Source organism: Cottoperca gobio, chromosome 10 (assembly GCF_900634415.1).
Source record: "Cottoperca gobio chromosome 10, fCotGob3.1, whole genome shotgun sequence".
Classification (NCBI taxonomy): domain Eukaryota; kingdom Metazoa; phylum Chordata; class Actinopteri; order Perciformes; family Bovichtidae; genus Cottoperca; species Cottoperca gobio.
The window spans coordinates 20397348-20422555 of record NC_041364.1 but is presented as its reverse complement, the minus strand read 5'-3'; the positions used below and the strand labels follow the sequence as shown (position 1 = coordinate 20422555).

At 41.6% G+C, this 25208-nt stretch overlaps 1 protein-coding gene across 1 annotated transcript; it reads left to right on the top strand.

Moving 5' to 3' along the window:
* Nucleotides 1-4992: 4992 nt before the first annotated feature.
* On the top strand, nt 4993-24947 carry gabra4 (gamma-aminobutyric acid type A receptor subunit alpha4). The gene is made up of 9 exons (XM_029441473.1): nt 4993-5371; nt 5495-5613; nt 6778-6845; nt 8408-8628; nt 9077-9159; nt 12883-13026; nt 13561-13713; nt 17961-18217; nt 21774-24947. The coding sequence occupies exons 1-9, from the start codon at nt 5283-5285 to the stop codon at nt 22305-22307; spliced, it is 1668 nt and encodes a 555-aa protein (XP_029297333.1). The 5' UTR covers nt 4993-5282; the 3' UTR covers nt 22308-24947.
* The last annotated feature ends 261 nt before the right edge of the window (nt 24948-25208 follow it).

The following is a 25208-nucleotide window of genomic DNA, read 5'->3' as shown; positions in this document are numbered from 1 at the left end:
ACCCACTCTCAATATGTAAGGTAAGTTGTGACACATCGTAGAAAAATAAAAACCATGCCCCTGAGAGGAAGAGCCTCCTTTATTTGCATATATGGATGCTGCTACATAAAGAGTTGAATGCATCAGCAGCTCTACTTCCACAAGTAGCGTACAACTAAATAAATACCACAGGCTTTAAAAAAGTGTGACGTGTCTCTAGTTTTGCAGGTATTTTGTCATAAAGAGAAATACGGGACACATTGAAATTATGACGTGATGATGTCACTGGAGTCAGGGGCTCAACATATGAAAACGTATCCTGTCTCGGGAGCTTAGTCTGCTGCCCCCAGTGGCCAAGAATTTAATTATTGCAGCTTTACACTTGGAGCATCGACCAATCAAAACAATAGGAAGTCACCCGCTTCGGATGTTATCAGCCCATTGGATGGATGCTATCAATGGTTATCAGCATCCTACTTATTTGTTGTTAATACGTGTTGTTGCCTTAACCTAAAACAAGTTGTTTTGTTTTAATTCACAATGTCAACCATGTGTTAAAAATTGTAACCGTTAATTTCACTTTTGCAACTTATGGGTATGTGTAGTCTGAACAATTTGAATGGTTGTGATAATTACTGTTGACGGCCATTCAATGCGTTGATAACATTCGGAACAGGTGACAAAGCATCGATACAGTCAGCTTTAACAGTGCTCTACAGGTCTACATTTCTGACTCTTATCAGGAACAAAGGTGGTTTAAAAGGGAAGTCCATTGATCTGGTCCCTGATGTATTAAAAACCGTTTGCTATTTGAATTAAAAAAAAGGAATAGGACTGAAGAGGATGTGGTTTATTTCTGCCTTAACTGTTAAGTAAATTAGGAAACATTTGACTTTTTTGTCTGCATCTTTTGCCATCAGTCGTTTCTTCCTGGTGCAACTGTTACGTTTTAAAAGCTACATATTACTATTGTCTGAGTATGAATGTGCTGACACTCACTTTCAGACTGTCATTTGTGCATGGTTAAGCTGAAATTCATGATAAAGAAATGGATTGAGCAGTAGCATAAGCTCTGCTCTCTGGTGTCTCATTTTCAGTCTGTGAGTCTCTCCCTCTGCATTTGTTTGGTGCTGAAGATGTCACGTCGGGCTTTTTTTTGGGCGGTGTGATTTCCCGACAGCTTGACTCGTGGTTCTGACTCATTAGCTTCCTGCACTGCCACAATGAGCCTCATCAATCGTTACCCCCAGCGCAAAAGAGCTGTTTTCTCCCTACCTGGCCATTATGGCTATGGAAACAAATGCAGAGAAATACATAACATTTCTATAAATGCTGTTAAAAGTGTGAGTATTTTGACAGTGATTCACTCATTCATGCTATGCAGGCTATACCAGACAGAAGAACATATTTTGGTATCTCATGTAGGCACATGTTGCATTCATGCACTAACAGTGTGGGCAGTCGATTTGAGCTGTGAGGTTTTTACAAAGATCCAACACAACGAGGCAAGAGATGCAGTGACCTGCTGATCAGTTGCCAGAGGCTTTTATTGAAATACTGAGAAAGTAGGAAATGAGAAAGCTTTTACCTTATAGTATGACTCACCTGCTCCAACAAGACTTTTGATTGGCTGAATCTATATATCTGGGCTTCTAAAAGTCCCCCGTCTCCACCTGTCGGAACTTAAAACATTAAAACAATGATCTAACATTATCAACAGAGTGTGAAGAGGTAACAGTGTTGACATTGTGTCAAAGACGTCTATGTGTGCAGAGATATCTACCGACATTAGCATCTAACTGACTAGCGTCCGTCCAGTCTGTAATACCACTTGTTCCTCTAGAGGCGATAGTGAGTCACTGTAGCGTCTGCCCCCAGTACAGAGGGACAACAGCTGCCTGACTCGTTTTGTTTTTACAACCTGCAACATTATTTTTGGTTCACTGGTGATGCTCCCATAAACTCTTTTTCCCCAACAGCAGCGCGCAGTTGTTTATTTAGCAAAACCAAGTAGACGCTACGCTACCTATCCAGCACGAAACAACAGATAGACACAGTTTTGCAACTAGCCGGTGAACATAGTGGAGCATTTAGCTGAACTGCCAGATATTTCAGGAATAAGTGGAGACCAAAAAAGAGCTAAAATTTGAATATTGGACTCAACTGCATGTCTACACAAAAGCAGCTTCATAACGAGTTTTCCACTCGTTCGTCACACATGCATCTTGTGGAACAGATATGCAAAACAGCTGTCTACCCAGTCCTCCTAACGACCCGTGTTTCACTCTTGGCATATTTTCCGGATCCGTCGAGTAATAATAATAATAATAATAATAATAATAATAATAATAATACATTTTATTTATAGAGCGCTTTTAAAAGTGATGCCATTGAGACCATGGACTTTCGTCTATTCGTGTCCAGTGTGAAACCAAACACGTCGACGTACGTGACATGCGTAACTAAAAACTTTAGTCAGGTAACAATTTTAACCAAAATGATGATGTTTTCCTAACCTAAACTAGGTTTTTGTTTCAATATATAAATTACCCAAGTTCTTAAAACTGCGACGTTGCACTTTTAAAACATGTGTGTAGGTGCAGTTTGTCCATTTTGCTTTGTCTGAAGCATTACAATGGCAGTCATAACAATTGATAACGGCTGATAACATTTGAAATGGGTGCATTTTCCAACTATTATATTTGGGAAAATTGCTTATGTGTGCCAATGTGCTTCACCTATGGAATGCGGAAGTTGCAATAACCCCTTGCTAGACACACTGTTAGGGCCGGTTAATGCTGGAAAATAATTGTTTTGTACTGCATGGTATGGACCACGTCAGAAAGCAAGAGGGTTCAAAGTTGTGCTGGTTTGTACATGTGTAAAAAGATGCATGTGTATAAATATGAATGTGTATAAATATGCATATGCTGTTGTGAAGTTATAAGTCATATTATCTCATAGAAAATAAATACTTAAATAAAGTATATGAGTACTGCGTAAAAGTAACTTTTCACTCCTGTCTACCGGTTAATGAAAGAATGATAACGAGGCTTATTGGACTGCTAGTCTCAAAATCTGTATCTGCAAAGTTAATGAGATCTCGCTGTAGCTGCCACACAGTAAAGACAGCAGTCTTTCATGTGCGCTGAGCTCCAGCTAACAAGCTCTGCTGCAGCAGCTGTAGGTTTGTGTGTGTCGTCAGGTTGAGACTCTCTGAAGGCTGTCATCATCAGGCCCTGCATGGATCCTACGGGAGGTAATGTAATGTCCCTCTGCTGCCATGGCCCCCAACCCCTCACAACACAACACACCAACCATCACAGAGCTATGCCTCACCTTGTCTACCTTCCTCCTTCACACCCACACACACACACACACACACACACACACACACACACACACACACATACTCATGCGCTCACAATGATAAAAAACTAGGTTATCATAGCAGTTATTCCTGCTGCAGGGCATATAGCAGAAGAACCTGTTTCAAGGAATCTCAGGACAAACTGTATCGGAGAAACACACAATAAAGTCTCGAAAGTGTACAATAACAGACATTTAATTAGAAACCTCTAACAATTATTTAGTGCTCCATGTACAGTGTGTCTTTAGGGCACAAATGTTACCACAATATTACATCATGTAATATAAACCCAGCACAGACTTATAAGGAAAGGTCAATGTGGCATAATAAGGCCAACGTGACTTTTCCTAAAACTGTACTGGTGACATTTCCACATTCGACTGCCGTTGAATAAATATTATTACAACCTTTTTGTACAGTGTGCCGAAAGTGCTGTTAAAAGAGCATATTGTAATCAAGTGTCTAAAAAAGAAAAGAAACAAGAAAAAAAATCACTTGGACGAAAGCCTGCCCTCACAAAGAGCATGCATATTACTCATCCCCCACAGAGCTGCCCTGCTCTAGTGTATTGTGGGAGGACTGGGGTGGGCGGCTGTGTAGGGGAGCTGCGATATAAGACTACACTACATGACTTCAGCTTGTAACGTATCAATATAGCGTTTCCTTACTGTCCCTTAACACTAAGTGGCTTCTGTTTTTGCCCTGTGTGTGTGTGTGTGTGTGTGTGTGTGTGTGTGTGTGTGTGTGTGTGTGTGTGTATGTGTGTGTGTGTGTGTGTGTGTGTGTGTGTGTTTATACTGTATGCAGTTCGAAACTAATCAGGAAAGCCAGTGTGGTGGAACCCAGACATCTTGTTTATCCTGCAAGATTTAACCGTACTTCACCTTCAGAGCCACACACACACACACACACACGCGCGCACACACACACACACACACACACACACACACACACACACACACACACACACACACACACACACACACACACACAGTGAAGGTCTTGTACTTGTCCCAGGTGCAGAGAAATCTGTGAAGCAGCATGTGGCTTGTCCCAGTTCCTCTACAGTACCTGTGTGCCTTTGTGTGTGTGTGTGTGTGATTGCGTATTGCGACAAGACTGACCCATTTGAATCTTAATACAGGCGCTCACCACCAATGCATTCCTGAAACTAGTTCAACATGTAGGCTAGGCTGTGTTGTCACACAGCAGCGGGAGTGAGACTGATTGAAGCTGGGGGGTCAAAGGGCATGCAGGGAGCACATCTAGCAAAATAAGTCTCTAAAGCAAAAGTGTTTTTGAAAGGTCATGCTGTCAGGAAACACCTAACGCTCAGATCTTGAGGAGATGAACAGGCCTTTCTATCCGTGTCCTTCTTTTTCCAGTGTTGACAGAGGGGAGGAAGTCTGTTGAAGTCATTTTCAAAGCAATGCACGTCTGTGTCCTGACCAAAGCAGGTGTGTGTGAGAGGGAGAAGGAGAAAGCAAACAGAGACAGAGAGGAGAGAGGGGGAGAGCAGGGGAGGGGGGGAGAAACAGAGGGTGAGACAGAGAAGCAAACAGATAGAGAGAGAGTAAAGGAGAGAGAGTGAATGAGAGAGAGAGAGAGAGAGAGAGAGAGAGAGAGAGAGAGAGAGAGAGAGAGTGAAGGAGAGAGAGAGAGAGAGAGAATTGTTTCTTTCTCTGGATGCCAGCACCACCAGCAGCAGCAGCAGCTTGGATCCGGATGAGAGGTGACCAGGGCTGTGGGTGAAGGTGTGTGTGTGTATGTGTGTGTGCGTGTTGTGCGTATGGAAAGACTGCAGGAGCGGGAGAACTTGCTACCCTCTCTGCCCCCTCTTTGCCGCCGCGTCTCCCTCCTCCTGTTCCCCGGGACACAGGCAGGCATCTGGCAGTGGTGAGATGTGAAGAGGCTTGAAGAATGGCATGCAAAGATGGTTTCTGCCAAGAAGAAGGAGACGGTGACAGCGATGTGCCCGGCTTTTATTCGGACCCTCTTCTACTTTTTCTGTTTGGCGACTTGGTGAGTCCCAGTGTCACTGTCCGCGGTGCCGAAACCTCCCGCGGCTCACACACACGAGGTTTCTTTCTTTTTTTCCCCCAGCACTGAAGTTATGGTACCCTGATTCTTTTTTTTTTTTTCTAGTGTAAAGAAAATCTCTGGACAGACAAAGAAGGATGAAAGGATCTATCCGGAGAATTTTACTCGCATTTTGGACCGACTTCTGGACGGGTACGACAACAGGCTGCGACCTGGATTCGGGGGTATGTAGGAACAAAAGCCATGTTTATGTATTCGTGTGTCGTAGGGAACATTTTCCATATGGAGATTACCGTTTTCACACGACACCCTTGACATTGATCTTTTATTTGACTTTTGTGTGTGTCATAGGAGGTTAAAACACCATTAAGTGCAACAAGGTAGCTGCAAACTCACTATTAAGAACCAAATACACCCTATATGTCAAGTCAGGTTCATTCATAATATTTACACGTCAGCTATGAAACACTCATAATCTTTATAATTAAAAAAGGGTTTAAAAAAAGGCAATTGTATTATTTATTTAACTTTTTTTATTATGCCTTAAGAGCCTAAAACACACCATAGAGTGCGATACGATGAGTGTAAACTAATTATTGAGCGCTAAATACACCCTATAAGTCAGTTTTATTTGTAAAGCCTTAAATCACAAATCTGCATCAACTGGCTTAACGATCTTTAAACAGAAAAAAGAAAAACGTCTGGAAAAGCAACAGGGGAGGCAATATATGTCGTGCTCATGGAAACATAATAGGAACAATGTCATGTTTCTTCTCTACCTCTGTGTGTGTGAGACTTGACTCATATTAAACATGTTGCTTCATAGTTAAGTGTGTCAACACACGCGATGTTGAAGACTTTATCCTGTAAGCCTGCCTGGTCGTTTTGCCGTCAGATGAGAGGGGCCTGTAAGCTCCGCACGTTTCACGAATGCAGTTATATAAACGTGTGTTTGTCGCGGGACAAACGCTTAATGCATAAAAGTTCAAGTGCTAAATGTACGGATTTGGTTGTTCTGCACATCGTGTCTGAAGTCATGACATGTAAAAAAGCTGGTTTGGTGGTTTACAGTGCAAAGTCATCAGACATGCATGCAAAGAGCCTTAGCTTTGCTTATCCTTGCACAACGCCTGCCTCCACATTCATTCACTGAGGGGGGGGAAAATCAAACAGGATTATGTTTTTACGTCTTTAAAGATTTTTTCACTACCATTATGCAAAGGCACTACAGCTCTGGATAAGCTGTATATTGCATGTTTTTTGTGTTTGATGGGTAGTAAGTCTGATATAAAGAGTGTTGAAGTGTAAATAAGACTGAGGCTGCACTGTGACTTTGAAGGATTTAAAAGCAGGATATTAAATGTTACAATGTGTCATTGGCTCAATAGGTCCTGTGACTGAAGTAAAGACCGACATTTATGTCACAAGTTTTGGGCCTGTCTCGGATGTTGAAATGGTATGTAACCACACTTTCAATGGAGATAAACATATGTCGATTGATGTGTTTGCTGTGTAAAAGTTGTTAATACTAAGTCCACACAACTTTGTTTCAAGTCCGGCCATTACAGAAGATCACAGGTATAACCCAGGCCCAGGGGCCAAAAAAGAGACACGTACCAACCAGATGGAAAGATAAAACAACTAAAAAAGAGACACAAAAAGACAACAAAGAACCAAAAAACTACAAAGAGAAGCAAAATAGCTGCAAAGAGACACAAAGAGACACAAAGCAACAACAAAGAGACACAGAGACACAAAGCAACAACAAAGAGACACAAAGCAACAACAAAGAGACACAAAACAACAACAAAGAGACACAAAGAGACACAAAGCAACAACAAAGAGACACAAAACAATTACATTACAGTTCATTTAGCTGACGCTTTTGTCCAAAGCGATGTACAAAAAGTGCAAACAATCATAGGGATACAACTCCGAACAGCAAGAATCTTATAAGTACAATAGCTTCAAATAGGTACAATTGTATAAGTGAACACTGTCTTCAAATAAGGAAAACAGTAGAATACAAATTCAACTATTAGCTATAAATAAGCCAAACCAATATAAGTGCAACATACAAAGTACAGTTATTTAGTTTTCTTCATTCGCCGAGGTGCAGTCGAAACAGGTGAGTTTTCAGTCTGCGACGGAAAGTGTGAAGACTGTCTGCTGTCCTGACATCAATGGGGAGGTCGTTCCACCATTTTGGAGCCAGGATAGCAAACAGGCGGGTTTTGTTAGAGGGTAATCTGGGTCCCACTCGCAGTGAAGGAGTGGCGAGCCGATTGGTCGACGCAGAGCGAAGTGAACGCACTGGGGTGTTTGGTTCGACCATGGCCTGGATGTAGGAAGGGGCTGATCCATTCACAGCATGGTAGGCCAGCACCAGAGTCTTGAAGCAGATTCGGGCCGCCACTGGTAGCCAGTGAAGGGAGTGGAGAAGCGGTGTAGTGTGGGAGAACTTGGGTAGATTGAAGACCAGTCGGGCTGCTGCATTCTGGATCAGCTGTAGAGGTCGAATGGCACATGCAGGCAGTCCAGCGAGGAGGGAGTTGCTGTAGTCAAGGCGTGAGATGACTAGAGCCTGAACAAGAACTTGCGTCGCCTTTCTGAGTCACAAAGAGACACAAAACAACCACAAAGAGACACAGAACAACAACAAAAAGACACAGAACAAGTACAAAGAGACACAGAAGAAGTAAAAAGAGACTCAATATGATTACAAAGACACATAAAGCAACTACAAAAAAACACAAGATGACTACAAAGACACTCAAAACAACAACAATGGGGCTAAACATAAAGTCTGTGTGTCTTGCTACTTTATAGGGGAGGTGGTGGGGCCTTTCGCATGTCTATGCCCAGGGTCCCATTATGTCATAATCGGCCCATAGTTACTTCATATGTGGGTGAAGAACAAGATGTTTTACTTACCAGACTTTTCTTCCAGATGAATGCTGATTATCATGAAGCGATACCATCCCACCTGCCTTACATTTGCCAATTTCCCTGCCTCAGGAATACACAATGGACGTGTTCTTTCGGCAGACGTGGGTGGACCGGAGGTTGAAGTACGAGGGCCCGATAGAGATTTTGAGGCTGAACAACCTGATGGTGACTAAAGTGTGGACACCAGACACCTTCTTTAGGAACGGCAAGAGGTCGGTCGCTCACAACATGACGGCCCCCAACAAGCTTTTCCGTATCATGAAGAATGGCACCATTCTGTACACCATGAGGTACTGTGGTAAACTGCATCACCGGACACAACATTAAACTCCTGATGAATAATATTCAAGACAAAACTTTAGCCCAAACGATGAGTATTTTTCCTACATTCTTTACACATGCTAATTTGTGATGGAGTCTTCACATAATTCGTTTTCTATATTTTGGTGTTTGTGTTCATTTCAAAAAACAAAACAGACTTTGTTTGATTCAAAGCAATTGAGCAGATTTGTTGAGAAACCAAAGCCAGTGGTTCATAATGTGTAAACAGTGCAGAGCTGTTTGGAGGCAGAGCAGAGGCGGCCAAACTTTTTAATCTTAAATTCAATATTACAGTTTACAACAGTGCGTGCTAACATTTAGCACATCATGACATGCCCACATTCCTGAAGCATGTTTGTTTGTGTGTGTGTGTCTATTTGATCCTTTTTTGAGAATTTCTTCTCTGTACTGCAACAGGTTGACTATTAATGCCGAGTGTCCCATGAAACTTGTGGATTTCCCCATGGATGGACACGCTTGCCCCCTCAAGTTTGGAAGCTGTAAGTCCTGTGTGTGTGAGCGCATTCTCACTCCCGACTCATCAAATATAGCAGCCTGGTCAGTAGCTATACGGTGGAAGGAGGAAGTCAGTTATCGTAGTATTAAGAGCGACAAAGGGAGGAGGTCGGTGTGGACTTTCACACAGGAGACATAAACAACTGTTTGTGTCGTTTTGTTGAACACACTTTAAAGAACACACAAGATCTTGCATACAATACATGCATATTATATAATACAAATACAAAACCTATATAAAAAAATAAAATAAAAATCACAATTAATCACTAGGCATGGATAAGAACAAACAAAGAACAAATAACAAAGCTGAGCAAGGAGTACAAAAATAAGGGCCATAAATCAAAACAATAAGAAACGATATTTCCCCACAAATCTCTCTTGGTATTTCACTAGAGTACATGTTTAAGGCCATCTTTACAAGGTGGTGCAAACGTACAAAAGCAAAGTCCACAGATGTAAATACAGAAAAAGAAATAGGGCCAGTAAATCTATGAGAAATGTCAAAAGTTGGAATGTCATTTACATGAAGGGATAATCATAATTTATTTTAAATATGTACCCAAAATCTTTTTGACACCGGGTGTGAGAAAAATGTATTCTAATGTTTTGTCACATTACAAAGGCTACAAGGTCCACGTTGTTCTGCTTCTGGGTAAACCTTAAGACCTTTCTGTAATTAGTTCCTTTGATCTTTGGGTATAAAGTACAAACTGGTCCGAGAACAGAAAATATCGTTTCAGCCTGACCTCTGACCTCTCTACAGAATCCCATATATGTCGCAGTCATGCATGTTTTCATTCTCATTCTGTACACAAATAGACCCATTGCTGAGAAGCCTCCACACTGCATTTAGCATGTTGTGCCCTCCGGTGTTGTTTCACAGGAGACCCACTGGATTATTTTGAGTTTTGATTTTCATGATTCATTTTAGAAGATTTATTTCTATTAGCAAATGCTACTTGTCGTGCCTTTTAAGTAACGTTTTATTTATAGTTTATGGAAGTGTGAATGAAAATCCAAAGTTTTTACTGACAAACATCACATGACTGTTGCTCAGTGCTGAAAGTGATTCTGTGCTTAAAAGAGTGCAGAGGATCCGAACACTTTGTGAGACACGAAGCAACTGAATAATACTAATACTAAATAATGAAGCATTTCATTCTTCATCGTGAACAATGAAGCCCTAGCTCAGCACCGGTGTTTATCGTGGGCCTACTGGTCAGCAAAAATGACTTATCTCAAATAAAGGAGTTTCTCAGCTCCGTCTTATCGGAGAAAAGCAGCAATTTGAAGATTACATCTGCAGGAGAAAGGAAAGGAGAAGACAACGAGTTTGCCTTTGCACTCGCCCAATCCGCCCGTCAATTACCCAGTGTGGTGACATTGCAGAGGACAAATTCCCATTTCTCAGTTATTGTCATCCGTCTCCCCCTCCACGTCCTCCTCCTTTCACCATCCTGCTCTGCTGCTGCTAGCCTCCAGTCAAGAGGAAGCAGCCATGGATCTGATGCAGCCTGAAGCAAAGGAAAGGTCAGAATCCCTTCCTCTGCCTCAGGATAGCACAGACCTATGCAGCTATTTTACATAGCTGGTGTGTGTGTGTGTGAGCGCTAATTTTCTCTCTGTCAGCCCTGCCTTCATTTTCCTCCATCACTCTTTCTCTCTCTCTCTCTCTCCGTCTCCTTTTCTGTTACTCCATCTGGACTTGTGTGCACAGGCATTGCGTTCCACTCCATGACACACCAGAATCATTTCATTTTGGCAGCACAGTTGGTATCCTGCCGATGTGGAGTCCCATAGGGAGTGGCAGGTGAAGGCAACTGGCATTTTGTTCAGCATCCACAGACTGGCCAACCTTGCCAGGATACATAGAGCAAAACATTGCGAAATAAAAAGAGTTGTTATGATTTTAAGTATCCCTAAATCAGACACAGTGGGGAATTTATCTGAACGTTGCAACTTTTGCTGGGGACGATATGTCAGCATGATGCATTAGTGAGTGAAATATGACAGATGTGACCTCTATGAACTTTGACTTCCAACCACATTGTATTGGTTTCAGTGGATCTGAAAGAGTGGATTGGATGTTGTCATGTAAATATCGTATATACAGTAACAAGTCAGTGCCAGCGATGCAATCTTATTTTTTGTTACAAAATAGTAAACTCATTATTATATTTGAATAGAATAAAAGGGTCAATCTACCTCAAAGTGCTGGGAGCCCTTACAATTTAATTAGTCAGTGGAGAGTTTTCTGTGATGCAGCTTCTGAGGATTTCCCCCTTGCCATGAATAGAATTCTTAGCGAAACAATAAACAGTAATCATTTTTGATTAAAAACCTTCCAATTTAAGTATATTATATTAAATATGGTAATAATTATTACCACCTGCAGTTCCCCTCGGCTCTGTGGAGTGTTTAAGCTCTTGTTTTGGTTTCACTCTCACGGCTCTCATCAACCTCAATTCCAGCAGCAGCAGGTAACTGTTTACAGTAAAAGCTCTGTTAAACCCACTGTACATTACCTCCCCAGCACCAAACAACAGACAGACACAGTTAGCAACTAACTGGTGAACATAGTGGAACATTTAGCAGCCAGGTGTTTATGGAGACAATAGACTGTAAAAAGGAGGCGAACGTAATCACCGTTACATCACCCATTGGTTTGTGGACTACCGTTTTGAACTGTTTGCATCTTGTTTTTTTTTAAACCAAAAGTGACCATATTTGGACTAAAGGGTGCAGCTGGCGAGGGATACGTATTGCTATGCCTCTTACCCGATTGCAAGGTAGCCACGCCCCAAAGCATACCCTGCTTTGTCATCTATTTTAATCTAAATGGGACCATAATTTACTAAATGAACACCATGCTGTATTAAAGAGAACTTGAAACTAGTGAGTGAGACCATAAACTCTTTAGGAAAATGTTTACTGAGGTAACAAATCAAGTGAGAAGAGGAGTCATTTTCTCATAGACTTCTAATGTGACTTCTTTTTGCAGCCAGAGGTGTTGCCCCCTGCTGGCTGTTAGACAGAATGCAGGCTTCACTTTTCAGACCCCAGGGCTACGTCCACTTCTTTTATACACTCTATGATGGACACCATGGCAGAGCAAAAACAGGAGTGAATATTGGGCTTCCAATTATCCGATTGCCAGAAACACGACTCCAAATGAATGCCAAAGTTGTTCAGTTTGTTGCGCATTTGCTACAACAACTTTATAAGTTCATACAATGTCAACTGTAGCGCATTTTCACCAACTCTCGTGACATTGAACCACAGAAATTGCCGAAATGCAGACTTGGCGCTGTGGAGTAATTGCTTCACAATTAATCCCTATTGTTTTTCACAAGGATTGTAGTCCAACTAATAACTAACTAACTAACTAACTAACTAACTAACTAACTAACTAACTAACTAACTAACTAACTAACTAACTAACTAATTGAAACCTCTAAACTGCTATGACCTTGATTAGGAGACAGCTGGTAAGTAGCAGAAGTGTTATCCATGAACTCAAGGCCTACAATGTATCAATTTGACAATGCATATGCACACACACACTTATAGCTATATATAAAATCATATCATAGTCATGTATGTATGTCGACAAAGACAGTTTACAGTGTAGAAACACATTACAGACATATGTATACTGCACTGTAAGGGACTCACATCTGGGTGGCTTTGCCTTCTGTCCACAGATGCCTATCCTAAAACAGAGATGATCTATACCTGGACCAAAGGGCCTGAGCATTCAGTGGAGGTCCCTCCTGAGTCCTCCAGCCTCGTTCAGTATGATCTCATCGGTCAGACGGTCTCCAGTGAAACTATTAAATCCATCACAGGTGAGACGCGCTCCTCCTATGTCCATTTTGACTGAATTAAAACATAACTGAATTATACTGAGCAAAATGGCTTTTCTTTTCTTTTGAATTATAAAAAACAGTATAAAACATGTTCTCTTTTCTTTCAATAATAGATGTTCAGCTGTCTGTGTGTATTGTCAAACCTGGTAGATTTGCCAGGTATACACTGTATTTTCCACATTAATGACGGGACAAATACTGTACAAATGCAGCACAGGGGGTAGATAGTGAAAGGATTTTGGGGCTTTGTCACTCCATTGGACCGTGACCAGCAGACAGTACGAGCCTCTTGATATCAAACCCTGAGCTAAGGCATTTCAGAGGGCCTTTCGGTTCACATAAAACATGAAAAAAAGATTTTAGCAGCAGGAGGTTGGGTGGGAGGAGCATGAAAAAAGCGATGATATATAATAAAATGCGACATCTGTCTAAAGCTGCGTTAAGTGAAATCTGTCCGGCTGCAACTTTCAATTCTTTGTTAATCAAAGTTATTCATTTCTGTTGATCCTTCAGGTGAATATGTGGTGATGACGGTCTACTTCCACTTGAAACGGAAAATGGGCTACTTCATGATTCAGACGTATATCCCCTGCATAATGACAGTAATCCTCTCCCAAGTGTCCTTCTGGATAAATAAAGAATCGGTGCCGGCGCGCACAGTCTTCGGTATGTAGACCTCACATCCCTCATGCTGCACAGCCTCTCTGCTATGTTGTTTTTACTTCATGTCTGCATGTCTGTCTCTCCACTCTGCACAACAAGGTGATGGTACAGTGTCAGGTGATTATGGGGAATATACAGAGCAGCTGTTTTTAAAAAAATGTATCTTAAAAGCTAAATTCACTGATATTAGTTTCAAGAATGGTTTTGAATCCTAGAATCAACAGCTGACAGAAATAGGAAAAATCATTTTTGCCTCCAGCAAAGACTGTACATGTGATGGTTTTGGCTCAAATAGTGGATGATACAAAATCTTTTCAAGATGTAATATAAATACCCCTCTAAATGGGTTGAAATGGGAAAGATGCCCTGTGAGAGTATTAAAAGAAGTTGTTATAGGCAGGATGCCCCAGGAGGTAATTTAGATTTTTAGGTGTTTACAGATTAAAAATGTTACATAAAGAATACCATCTAACCATGAGCTGTGAATTTAAAAAGCACTGAGATACTTTAATGAAGTTTAGCTTTAAAGGGTTTAGGGCTCAAACGAAACAGAAATAACAAATAATCAATTTATTTCACAATCTCTACATTTAAAACAGAGGTCTGTGAAAATAATTATGGTTTTATTCATCACTAATCTTTTTGAAAATCTAAATATTAAATGTAGTTAATAGCACTGCCGGGCTGTAAACAATCTACACCAACATATGATGTGTGGGTGTGGTGATGGTGCTGAGTAATTGATTACATTTTTCCATTAAGTTGTCCAACACTGGTTAGCAGTTTAGCTGCACACACATACACACACACACACACACACACACACACACACACACACACACACACACACACACACACACACACACACACACACACACACACTGCAGCGTCACCTGTATCCACTCAGTGTGCATTTGACACGGCGTGTGTTTCTGTTGACTGTGCAGTTTGTGTTCTGAGTCTGCTGAGCAGTGACTGTGTAACCCTCAGTAGAAATGTCTCTCGGTGTCAGGCAGTGTAATAAAGCTCTGGGGGATCAATGCTGCTCTCCTGCAGTGACCAATGTATCTGACAGTCCAGCTGCACCGCCCCCGCCTCCCCGCCTCCCCGCCTCCCCGCCCCAAACTGCCCAGCACGACAGGATAGAGGCATCACAGCAGCACAACTATTGTTGTATCAGTGGAGCCTCTGAGACAGCGGATTTCTGCTGTTATCCGCTGTGTTTAAATGTGCGCGTGTGGCGGTCGGCTGTGGGTGAGGTTGGAGTGGGTAGAGAGAAGAAGGTGGTTGGTGTTTGGATTTCTCCTCCTCCTCCCTGCAGCCACGCTCTGTTTTGACGTTCTGCTGCCTCGGTGACTCAACCACAGTGTCCTGCTATAAGTGTGGAAGAAGCATTTTGTCAGGGTGACAAACAGGAGGCGAGGGAGGATTAGAGCTGGAACTGCAGATAATGCAAATAGAGGGGTCAGAGTGAAAAGCACTTTTTTAAGAAGCTCATTCAAAGCAAGACATTGGTTTCTATGCCTTTGACATGTGACGAGACTGTGTTCACTACAATGTTTATCTTAAATGAGAGAGTTCAGGTGTGGCCATTCATGGTAGGCCATATAGGAATAGTTCAAACCTTAAAGGGATAGTTCGGATCTTTTGAAGTGGGGTTGTATGAGGTATCCATAGTCAGTGTATTCCCTAGAGTAGATGGCGTTCGGCACGCCCCCAGTTTGGAGAAACAGACCGGAGTACCAGCAGGAAGCTAAGCATTGTCCTGCTGTGGACGGGGGCAGAAGCAAAACACATTTTATCCACCTAAAAATACTATATCAATTTAAGTGTATGCTATATATTTAGAATATTTTCTCTCCTTTACCTTGCAGTCAGACCTTTCTGACGGGGAACTGTAGTCGTTATCTCGGCTCTCTTCATTTGACCTCAAGGAACATCAGAGGATTCGTTTGTTTTTGACGCATCACAGATACGTTTCTAATCAATCCGCGACATTCTGTGTATGGAGAAGGTCGGGATGGATTGTGGAGTCAAACCCAGAACTTCCACCCAGGAGAACCAAAAGTGAATGTTGACCTTTTTTTTTATTTACGTCCGCAACTTCAGTAAGGTAACAAACATGCCTTTTAAAGAAGGAACATGGTGTTTTATGAAGCATAACCAAGTATGGAAATGGATTATTTTGTATCCTCTTAATTATCACACATGTACACAGCACACACAGTTTGCATTTAACCCATCCTAGTATTGGGATGTAGTGCCTTGCTTAAAGGCACCTCGGCAGTGCCCACAAGGTGAACACGCTCTGTACTGGGTGCGTTTGGGGACTTGGACTGGCGACCCTATGGTTTCCAAACCAAAACGTAATTGAGTATGCAGTTTAGTTGTATGGGAACCTAGTTTTGTAGGAGACAGGGTTGCCCAGCGTTGTGGTGTCACAGTGAGGTTGCCAAGAAAACATGATATATATCAGACATACTTTGCACAATAACTGGTCATCTTTATACAGTTTAGAGGTGTTGTGTCTAATTTTGGATTTAGCCAGGATAGCTGTTTCATGCTCTGTCGATTCTTTATGTTAAGATAAGTGGTATTGGTAACTGGTTTTCTTTCTTGAGACGAAGCTGAAATACCAAGACATCCTCTGCAGGCTGCAATCCTGTCATTGTGTGGAGGTGAAAATTAAACAATTGGTGTAAAAATCGAATTTAGTGAAGGGTAACTCAACTGTAGCATGTAGTTTTTACTCACACAAACATACAAATACCCAAATCCAGTTTAAATCCAGTAAGAAGATGACTTATATGAGCTGTATATATGATACTGTTCCTGATTTGATTGATACATACAGTACAGCACTGCACTATTTACAAATATGCACCATTAAATTTGACTCTGATTTTGAAAAAAGCCATGAAAGCTTTTAGGTTAATATCCTCAGTCTGTGGCTTCAAGCCACAGTTCACCTATCAATGTCATCCAGCTGCTTTTGATTGACAGGAAATTATATGGCGGTCATGTCCGGGCGCAGGGGATGAATTTATGTCGGGCAAGGACTCTACAGCACAGATTGTTCCAGGTCTCCGACGTAAAGGGGATTTTCTCCAAATCACATTATTGCTATTGGTTAATAATACCAAGGACGAGCTACAGGCTTATACCTTTTGTTATTGTAGGAGCCACATGTGACCTTGCGTGCTGGCCAGATCAGTGTCTCGTTTTATTGTCATGATATCACTTTTGATACTGCGAAGAGTGAAGATAGAGTCCACAGTTGCTGCTGAAGAGTAGGAGATATACGTCAAGCAGCTGTAAACTCTCGCTGGTGTAATATCTTTCGATACACATCAGACCTGAAGATGTCCAAACATTATTTGGAGGTACAGCTTGTCTGCAGGCAGAAATAATCATTTTGGCTGAGTTAATCCACAGAGGGCTGAGATTTTTATTTTCCTCCATGAAATAAATTTGGACAGTGAAGTCAAGTGAGAAAAAATAAATCTTGTGATTCATTTTCTAAGTCTGATCTAAAGAGTTTTCTCTCCTGTTGTTATGGTGAACAGGTGAACAAAAAGTTTTGCAAGGATAATCTTTCCAGTTCCTTAGTTTTTTTCATCTGTGGAAACAGATGAAAAAAAGGTTTGGCAGGTGAAATTCTTTCAGGAGTGTTTGTTGTGTTTTCTTTTGTTGTGATACTCATTTCGGCCACAAGAGGCTTAGTGCACCACTACCCCATGTTCTGCTGTTTAAGTCATAAACACACGTGAGAATTATTTTAGATTTAGATCAGACTAAGAAAATGGATCACCACAATTTGTTTCTCACTTTCCTCTCCGGCTTTCCTGACATCAGACCTGTAGGTAGTTCTCTTCTGCAGGCAGAAATAATCCTTCTGGTCGAGTTAAACCCCAATGGGTGGATATCTTTTTGAATCCATGAAGTACATTTAAATGAATCCCAGTAAAAAAAAGACCAGAAAAAAATGAGGAGGCATCTACAGGAATGTCATGAAGCCTAACACAGCCATATCAAGTTTATAAGGTGATAGTGTTGTGTTTGCAGCTTGTTGCGCTGCCACCAAGTGATCAAAAAAATCTAAAATCCTGTTTGATGCAGTACATGCAGTTTCATAGGCGGATAGATATTTGGTCTAAGCTGCCGAGACCTCTAACACAGATCTTGTTTCAACTCTCACTTAGTCGCAGGCTCATCTGTTTGATATTGTTCTGTTTTTTATACTATTAAAGGCATCACCACTGTCCTGACCATGACGACCCTCAGCATCAGCGCTCGCCATTCCCTTCCCAAGGTCTCATACGCCACTGCCATGGACTGGTTCATCGCCGTCTGCTTCGCCTTCGTCTTCTCTGCCCTCATTGAGTTCGCCGCCGTGAACTACTTCACAAATGCGCAGCTCGAGCGGGCCAAAAAGAAGCCAGCCAAATGTCCTCCGGGGCCCCAAACCACGCCTGTCAAGGTCAAGGACGCAGAGGAAGTGCTGCAGGTGATTTTTGTTTCCCTCAAAGTGGCAACGGCAAATAGTCTGATAGCACTTAACTTCAAGGAGTACTTACACAGCATGTCCCTTATTATGTGCTTACTGTATCTGGCCTTTAGCCTAGACTTTTGAACGGCCCAGGAGTGGGCCTGCCTGAGGATCGTCAGCTGTGCTCCTTCTCATAAAGAAATATAGAGAAAACAGGAGAAATCGATCCCAGGATGTGCGTTTAGACTTCCATCACCAGAACCTGCTTGTGTCTGGCAGTTGAATTGAGTTGAAATAAAAGATCATTTTCAGCACCACAAATCTGAACGTACTACACTTAAATCCCTGTTCTATAATTGAAAACAGGGCAGTGGACACACAAAACAACACTTTTAGGGTCATTCACTACGTTAAAGCTTTCTTCTCCCATATGTAATGTTTTTAATATCAATGTTTCTGGAAAAGGTCTAATTTAACTCTCATTCATCCTTAAATTTAGCAGCTGATTTGTTGATTTAGAGCTAACAAATGAAATGTGAACGTGACGAAACAAAAATCAGGATCGGAAACATCTTCACAGGTCGAGGTGTTTCTCAATGATGGCGTTTGATGTGGGACATTTATTTTGAAATTCGACATGTAAACATTAACATAATCTCCTATTTCTGCACCACCAGTTGAAGCAAATTACATTGACACCATGGCAGCTGACATATGGATTGAATCAGAATTCATGAATATGCCATGAAGCGATTTTAGAGCTGCTGGTCGGATATGATGAATAGTTATAAATCACTGTTCATGTAAAAGTATCGATGTATTTATGGTGCTGTACAAACACTCTTTTACAGATAGGAGGTAAAAAGAAGGGAGAAGTGCATATTTCTTAGGCTTCATTTTCTTCTGAAGCGCTAACACAGAATATACAGGCCAACTGTTAACTGATCATTGAAGCTGACACAACCCAGCAATGCAATATGTCAGTTTTACAATAACTACTTTAAGTTGCCCCCTCCAGTTCAAATCCCAGTGTGGCGTAATCATGCCTGAATGCAGTATAGTGACAACGGCACTTCAGTGGATTAGGAGGTTGCCACAGCAACGCAGCCCGGGTGCATCTGTATAGGTTTCAGAAAGGCTCTGGCACTGGGGGAAATAATTAATACTCTTTTCCTCAAGAGCAGGTCCTGTTGGCGCTCACTAAAGGGCTTGGCATGAGGGGCAGGGAGTGTTGACGGTTCCCGCTCCTCTGCTCTCGACCTCCTCTGTGATGAAAAGCAAACCCCGCTATCCACACACACACGCACACACACACACACACACACACACACACACACACACACACACACACACACACACACGCACACACAGGACACAATAACACTGGATGCTTTCACTTTCAGGGGAGGTTGGATTATTCCTGCAAATGCCTTAGTACCAGCATCACACACTCCTACTCCGCTTGAAAACATCAACTCTCAAAGGATAAGCTTCTTTGACGCTACACTGCATTACCGCCCCGATGAAGTGCTACCTACTTTCTGTCTTAAGCTTGTGTGAAATGAGTGCAGTGAGTGATATCTGTATTGCACACACTCAATCGTCTGCTTCCAGATGAAGGCCATATGTGTCAGGAGGACTGAAATCAGATCAATGTGACGAGGTTTGCGTTGCCTGGCACGCTTTTCAGAGAGGAAAAGAGCAAGACCGCTTTCCTTGCCTGCAAAACGCCTTCAAACGTGAGGCAGACGGCAGGAATGTGATTATTTCAAATCCTCAGTGTTTTCTCTCAAATGCAGGTCCATATTTCAACAAAACAACTGTACTTCATTTTTGACTCACTCACTGCGGTCAGATGTTTAAATATCTTTGATTTTTACTTTCAAGGGATATAAAAGCATCTGTAAAGCTCTTCAGACTCTTAACTTAATGAAACTTCCTCTGTTAGGTCGACAGCTCATTATGAAAAAGAATACAACCTGACTCATACTGGATTTGTGAGACTGATATCAACATCTGATATATGACATTTTCAAAATCGGATAACTTTATATTGCGCAATATTTCCAGGCCGTTTCCAAGTAAAAATCAATGTCTGTATCCGTCGTGTGATTCGGATCCGCTCCCACATTTTGTGAATTCTTCTTTGGATCATGTTAAACCCCTCCACCAAGTTTCATATCATTTGGACCTGTAGTTTTTCCCGTAATCCTGCTGACAAACAAACAAACCAACAAGCAAACCAAACTGAAAACATAACCTCCTTGGTGGAGGTAACAACTATTTATGATGCTAATTCTTCAAATTCTGTTATTACATAATTGTGAATAAGATATGAGTGGGACATTTTACAATTGAAACATAAACTTACCAAAACTCTTTGGTGGACAAACACTTGTGTGTGTGACCTCCACGTAACATTGACATTTTCTGTAATGCAATAGACGGTCCGCCAAATCCTACGCCCCCCAGTTACTGTTGCTATGCCTGCTTTTAATCCCACACAGCACATAGTTACACTAATGGTGGCTCATTGCAACTCAAATTCAAGGGGTCTTTAATGGGTCCAACAAAGAGCAAGAGAAAGCGGGTCACTCTATCATGAACTGGTCTTTTCCCCCCTATTTAAACTGTAAACCCACAACATTTAGTTAGCTAATGATATTCCAGCCTGGGCCTTGGACTTTGGAGCTAGTACTAAGTAGTAAACTGTTTAGCCAAAAATGCTAATGTTTGCAACTCATGTTAGAGCAGACCAATACGGTCAGTCCTTCCATATTTGCCTTGCATTCTGGTTGTCGAAAGGCTAAAAAACAAAAACTACAGACCCTACACATTTAAGAGTGATTATCTCAGCCCCATTTCACCGTGTTAAGTCCAAAGCTTTTCAGGTTTGCTGTGCCTAGTTATGGTTGCTAAACTATGATTTGACTATCGCTGTTCGGGGAAGGGCTTAAGCGAGCATCCAATTTATTGTTGGTTAGCCAACATACTTTATGTAAGTTAAGTACGTTATGTTACACGTTTCGTACGTGACGTAAGTTTACGTTTCGTACGTGCCGTAAGTTTACGTTTCGTACGTGACGTAAGTTTACGGTTTGTACGTGGCGTAAGTTTACGGTTTGTACGTGGCGTAAGTTTACGTTTCGTACGTGACGTAAGTTTACGTTTCGTACTGTGCCGTAAGTTTACGCTTCGTACGTGACGTAAGTTTACGCTTCGTACGTGACGTAAGTTTACGCTACGTACACTACATAAGCTAAGTACGTTATGTTACACGTTTCGTACGTGACGTAAGTTTACGTTTCTTACGTGACCAACCTCTTCCCTACGCAGAAGATACTACTTCCTTTACTTCTGCCATGATAACAGTTACATAGAGTGTCATAGTTTAAAGCATGGGGCCACTGACCAAGCTGCGGTATTTGACAATTTGCGAGTAAGAACGTACTGAACATTCACAGTCTAGATGTTAAGCTTAAACAAAAAGAACATGTGTTTTACAAATATCAATACCAGTTAACTCTAATACATAGATGTACATCATCATTGTTTTCTCTCTCTGTCTCGGCAGAATCCTGATAGCAACGGTAATCTGAGAAAGCGGATGAATTATATTTCCTACCAAGAGGCCAGCAGTCACCAGAGAGCCCAGTCCACCACCAACATTTCGGGAGTGGGGAGAACAAGACAGCTGAGACCTTTAGCCACCGGAGCCAATGGCAGCTCCTCCGCACTCTCCCGCACCAACCCCAAATCTGAGAGCCTGCTCAGCGTGGCCTCCTCCTCCGCCCAGCTGGTGAAGAGCGCGCCTCAGGCTGCAGCTTCCACACCAGACGTGATGGCGGGGACGCCGTGCAAGCAGAACGCCAGCTCCTCGTCTCTGCAGCATCTGCTGGGGCCCAAACTGGAGCGCATCCAGTTGATGGGGAACAAACCGGAGGTAAAGCAGACGCCATGCTCCCAGCCCACCACTGCTGGTATGGGTGGAACCAGCAAAATTGACAAGTACGCACGGATCCTGTTCCCAGTGTCCTTTGGGGCTTTTAATATGGTCTACTGGGTGGTTTACTTATCAAAAGACACAATGGTGGCCAAAGGTGGCTAGACTTTGCTCTGGCAATAAAAGTGAAGACTCTTTTCTTTCAACAGATTGGAAGCAAATATGGATTATTGGAGTTTGCAAACAATAAAAGGAATCTTGTTCTTGCCAAACGGATAAACAAAATATGCTCGCCAAGTACTTCCATATCCTGGAGAACACATTCATTTTTTTTCTTCCTAAGGTCCACGAACAGCAAGCATGGGAACAAATCAACCAATTTAGAAATATCTGCGTCAACATAAGAAAGAACACCTGCACAATGGAATATGCTACTGTCCTCTTTTATCGTGCCACGTCTGACTGTAAAGGTCTGCGTCGGCTTCGACTGCCTTGTGATCCCTGTTGGCCTGCAGTCAAGATAAAGCATGGGATCTTTTCATTTTCCTATTTTTGTACCCTGCACCTGGCCAGATGATCGGATGTGTGTGCCGCCGTCCTGAAATGAACTGCACCAATGCTATGTAAATACATGAATTTATTAGGATAAACAGATTTATATTAAATGATTACAGTGTACTTCCAATTGAATATTAAGACTGGTTGCTTTGGTGCCAGGAGGCTAGATAATGCAACGTTAAATTATTTTAGAGAGCAAAGGGACTCTGGTAGTGGTTTCCTTGGATTTTCCCTTTAGACAGAATACAGGCAAACTGACGGTCAAGCTGAAATGAAAAAGATAAGTTTTGATCAGAATTAAAACCAGGCTGAGTGGAGCTTTGAAAAGCCTCTCTTGTACAGTATCTACTTGCAAGCATCTTTCTTATACAAAATGGATTAAATAATCTGGAAATATTGAAATAGAGAAAATTAAATTTGAGGATCAGCCGGAGTAGGAAGTAGTAAAGACAAGTTATTAATTCATGTAACAGTAGGATTTAAGCTTCTTTCCTGCCACAATGGGTTGCCAAATAGTAGACAAAGATTAAAATACAGTCATAAATTGAACAAATCGAGGGAGCAGAAAGTAATGCTATCACTGCAGCAATACAATAGCGAGTTGGATGTTTGTGTAGGGACATTTTGGCATGTACAATAAAGGAAGGAATTCGAATTTGTTCAACAACTGCTCAGGAGCTGACTGCTGTCATCCCCCTTCTTAAATTGTGTCTTAGAGATGTCACTTGCTCTAGGTGTTTCAGTTTTAACACATTTTACACTATTTCACTGCATTTCATGGTGTTAATCTTTGGAACTTTCTCCAATGAGTGACTGGATAATTGTTGTTATTATAAAGCTGCAGTGGATCCTGATCACCCCACATTTTAAGGGTTGAGCAAAGGAATGGGTGCTTTTATAGTTAAAACAGCCCGTTGAGTTTTATCATTCATTCAGCTACTGTTAATTGTGGCAGCTAGAGTTTGGGTAATGGGATCTACTGTAGCTAAACTACATTACCAACAAGAAAAAACCCTATTAAAGTCTGAGTACAGAACTGCCTCTAGCTCTTTCTGTTTAGATCGAGTTCAAGACATCACTTTGGGAATTCTTTGCATTTTTGCTGAGAGTTAGAAAAGAACATTGATACCAATTATAGCTGTATGCTAAAGATAAGGCTACAGTAAGGGCACCACATAACATGTACATTAACACAGAATGAGTATTATTGAGTTTATTCTTGTAAGTGTATTGTTAGTAAAGACTCTGTTGTTGATCTCCCAGCACCCTTAAAGCTCACTTTATTAATTAGACTGCAGGAAGTTAGCTAACAAGCTAGCTGTTTCCATCTGTTTCCAGTCTTTATGCTAAGTTAAGCTAACTGGCTGCTTGAGGAGCGTATCTGTGTTCCCAGGGTTCTATGTTCCCCAGCTCAATATCCTCTTAACATTAAGGAGGCCTTAAAAAGGGTTTTATCTTCTCAGCAATGTTTTTTCCCAGGGTTGGTTGTGTTGAAATCCCCAACCTACAGCTTATAGCTGAATGATGTTATACTACGCCCTCAAATTTGGGAGCAAGACAGATTTTTAACTATTCAAACTAAATTTGAAACATCCATCTCCCACTTACCAATCTTGTACAATGAGGAACCCGGGAATATAGGGATGTCCCCGCTGCTGGCTGTAGCTTCATATTTAGCGTATAGACATGAGAGTGATATTGATCTTCTAATCTAACGCCAGAAGCAAATAAGCGTATTTCCCAACATTGTTTCTGTTGATCTCTATGGACATTTCTAATTGTCCTCCTGTAGAAATAGCCCAGAAAACCCTAAAGTTCACTGAAATAGACTCCTGTGTGATCAGGACCTTGTGCAGTCTCGCACTCCGGCGACCCTCAGGGATAATGACGAAAGAGACTACTGATAATTGAATCTTTGAATATGTGAAGGACGTTATTATCTAAATATCAAATACATGACGTCAGAAAATTGTCCTCTGTGCTGTCTGTTCTGTCCTGACTGGTAGAGGTGAAGTAGGAGATGTATTGTCATTGAGTCCTTAGTCCTGTAGACAAATTGACATTTTCAGTGATAACTTGCTGTGTATAAGTACAAATAAGACTCCTGACTCTCAGAAAAGTACAGTTTTGGTAAATAATTGTTCTAATTTTATCTGTATTCCCTGATCAATCAGGAACAAAGCTCTTGAAATATCTATTTATAAGACAATTAACTAGATATTAATAAAGGAATCACAAAAATCTTGCTTGACTAATAGAATATATTTCCTCATGGCCTAATTTATAATCCATCTGAGACCGTTTGCAGAAGTTGAAGGTTAACCAGTCGGTGGATGAGCTCAGCTCCACTGCAGACAGAGATGTCATATGGCGTGGGGATTCATGATGCAGAGGGTTGCCTGGTTTCTCGCTCTGATGACCACATCATCCATGTACTCATGGTCGCTGGCCCTCGTCGATCGGTTAGTCTAACAGGAGTTATGATGCAGCCACAGCGGCGACAAAGAT